This window comes from Tribolium madens, unplaced genomic scaffold (genome assembly GCF_015345945.1).
Source record: "Tribolium madens isolate multiple individuals breed KSU strain unplaced genomic scaffold, Tmad_KSU_1.1 Scaffold_7;HRSCAF=85;Tcas5.2_LG10, whole genome shotgun sequence".
In the NCBI taxonomy this organism is placed as follows: Eukaryota; Metazoa; Arthropoda; class Insecta; order Coleoptera; family Tenebrionidae; genus Tribolium; species Tribolium madens.
Genome location: NW_025401050.1, coordinates 2109647 through 2112185, shown reverse-complemented (window position 1 = coordinate 2112185; position 2539 = coordinate 2109647). Strand labels below are relative to the sequence as shown.

The following is a 2539-nucleotide window of genomic DNA, read 5'->3' as shown; positions in this document are numbered from 1 at the left end:
TTTTTTTAACAAAATTTATTTTCAATTAAAAAAAGTTTCTTGTTCTTTACAAACCTTAAGAATCGAGTAGATTTTAAAATGCGAGGATCTTGAAAAATGGAAGAAAAAATATGAATTTTCAATTAAAAAAAGTTTTTTGTTCTTTACAAATCATAGGAATTGAAAAGATTTTAAATTGTGAGGATTTTGAAAATTACAAAAAAACAGTAAAATTGATTTTTTAACGAAATTAAGTTATTTAATTTAATTTATCTAAAATTAATTCCAACAAGACTAAAAAATTTTACACTTTGCGAAAAGATTTTAAAATAATGCAATGATCTTGAACAGAAAATTAATTAATTTTTTTGAATTGATTGTCTACAGCTTTTGATTCTTGAGAAAAATTTTGATTTCATCTTTAAATCAATCTTAGTTAGTTGAAAAAATAAGAATTAAGAAACAAGTAAGGTATTTTAGCAACTTTTTTCTAATTGTATTTGTGACATCAATTTTTTGAACAATTTTCTTCAACATTGAAAATTTTTTTTCTTCCTTCTAGAAGAAGCAAAAAACATGACCGGTGATGACGCAACCGGCTACGAATCCTTCGTCGCCTACGACCTCCAGATCCTCATCGACACCCTCGAGGTCCTAAACGACACCCAATGCTCCCGCGACGCCATGACCGTCATGGAGGGCATCGCCAAAAGGGCCCTCTGGGCCTTACAAAGTACGTAAACAACCCGGAAACGACCCAAAACACCCAGAAAATGCGTAAGAGACGACCTCCGGTCACTTCCCGAACTTTTCCATTAAAAAATACCATCAAAAATACCAACAAAAGTGACCCATGTTGAGTCAAGGTTCTTTGATTCAAAATAATTCTTTACACAAATCATAGACGTATAAACAACTTTTCGTAAATAATTTATTGCAAAGAATGTTTAATAAAAGTAATGAAACAATTATAAAACCAGTTTGAATTTTTCATCTTCAAGTTGGTAACCCTACTCAAGGCTAGCGCGATGCCGGAAACGAATTTTTTATGGTAATTTTCCCGGTCCAAATGCTGCTTCTTTGTCTGTTTTTCGTTGTTGGAATAACAAGTTGGTGTTAAAATGCAACTTTCATACAGTAAACACCATAAATCGTTAAACTTGACCTTTTACAAATTTTTCTTTCGTTCTAATAAGGCGTGTGGTTTAAGTAGGGCAATGCTATGAGTCAATGGTTTTGTGAATGACTAGGGATTTACCAAATGGCCCTACTAAATGGCCCTAATGTGGTTTTAAAACGTTTTTTCTAATTACCGGATTGTTTCAATTATAATTGTAGGTGCAACTAAATGGCGAAGGTTAGACAGGTTGTTACTTTTTTAATGTCTATTATGAAATAATTATGCATTCACTCTGTAAATAATAATTACTTCCCTGTTATTCGACGTTTTTGTCAATTCTTAACCTAGAGCAAGCCGATGAAAAGTCGTGTTTTTGCACTGATTTTTTATTATTTTTAATGAATTAATAACAAAATAAAAATAAAACTGTTTTCGTATTTGTTCCCTACAGTTTTTGTTTTTGTTTGTTTGTTTTTTCAGGACTTTCCTGAATATTATGCTTCGGAATGTAAAAAATTATAATAAATTTTTAAATCTCTAAAAATTCTGAACTTTTTCAGAATTTTTGGCTAAATTTTATTCATGCTTTAGAAACTTTCGAATTACTAAATTTAAAGTCTTAAAGGACGTAGAGTCTTAGAATTTCCAACAAAAAAACAAAAGCTAGAATAGAATAGAATTTTGTATTTCTAACTTTTAGAACAGATATGAGAATGTTGGGATAAAAATAAAATTCATTTTATTTATTATGTGGTATAAAACAATGAGTCTTATCATTATTTTCGAATTCAATAGAATTTGAGCAACGTTTCTAATAATAAAAGTCGTGTTTTTGCACTGTTTTTCTTATTTTCATTAAATGAATAATAAAAAAAATGCACAATAATATAAAAATAAAATAAATAAAACTGTTTTCGTATGTATTTTTCCAGTTTTTGTTTTTGTTTGTGGAATTTTCTCAGAATTTTTCTAATAGATTATTATACTTCGGAATGTAGAAAATATTAAATCTTAGAGTCTTGCAATTTACAACACAATAAACAGAAAATCTGAACAGACTAGAATTTTTTATTAGTATTTTTTTAGAGCAAATATGAGAATGTTAAAGAAAAAAATTAAGGAATTGGGATTTTGGGCTCTTGGGATAGTAATAATGATTTTTTTTATTTATTATGTGATGTAAAAAATGAGTTTTATACAGGGGAAAGCGGCTATGCCGTGAGCCCCCAATAATTTTGCAAAATATTTTTTAATTTGATGGGATTTGATTCTAGTTTTATTTACTAAGTATGTGGTGTAAAAGAATAAATAAAATAACACTAAAACTGTTTTTATATTTGTTTTTGCGTTTTCGAAAGTTTAGATTTTTTTTAGAATTCCTGTAATAGGTATATTACATTTTAGAATTTACATTTTTTTTATTCTATTTTATTATTTATT

The 2539-nt window shown here is 28.0% G+C and overlaps 1 protein-coding gene across 1 annotated transcript in view; it reads left to right on the top strand.

Annotated features, from left to right (window-relative positions):
• The window catches only part of LOC123009707 (nose resistant to fluoxetine protein 6-like), a 12423-nt gene that overhangs the window by 3210 nt on the left and 6674 nt on the right, over nt 1-2539 (top strand). Inside the window, exon 2 of the mRNA XM_044406191.1 lies at nt 542-712. Within this exon, the coding sequence (XP_044262126.1) occupies nt 542-712 (171 nt within the window). The remainder of the gene's footprint in view (nt 1-541; nt 713-2539) is intronic.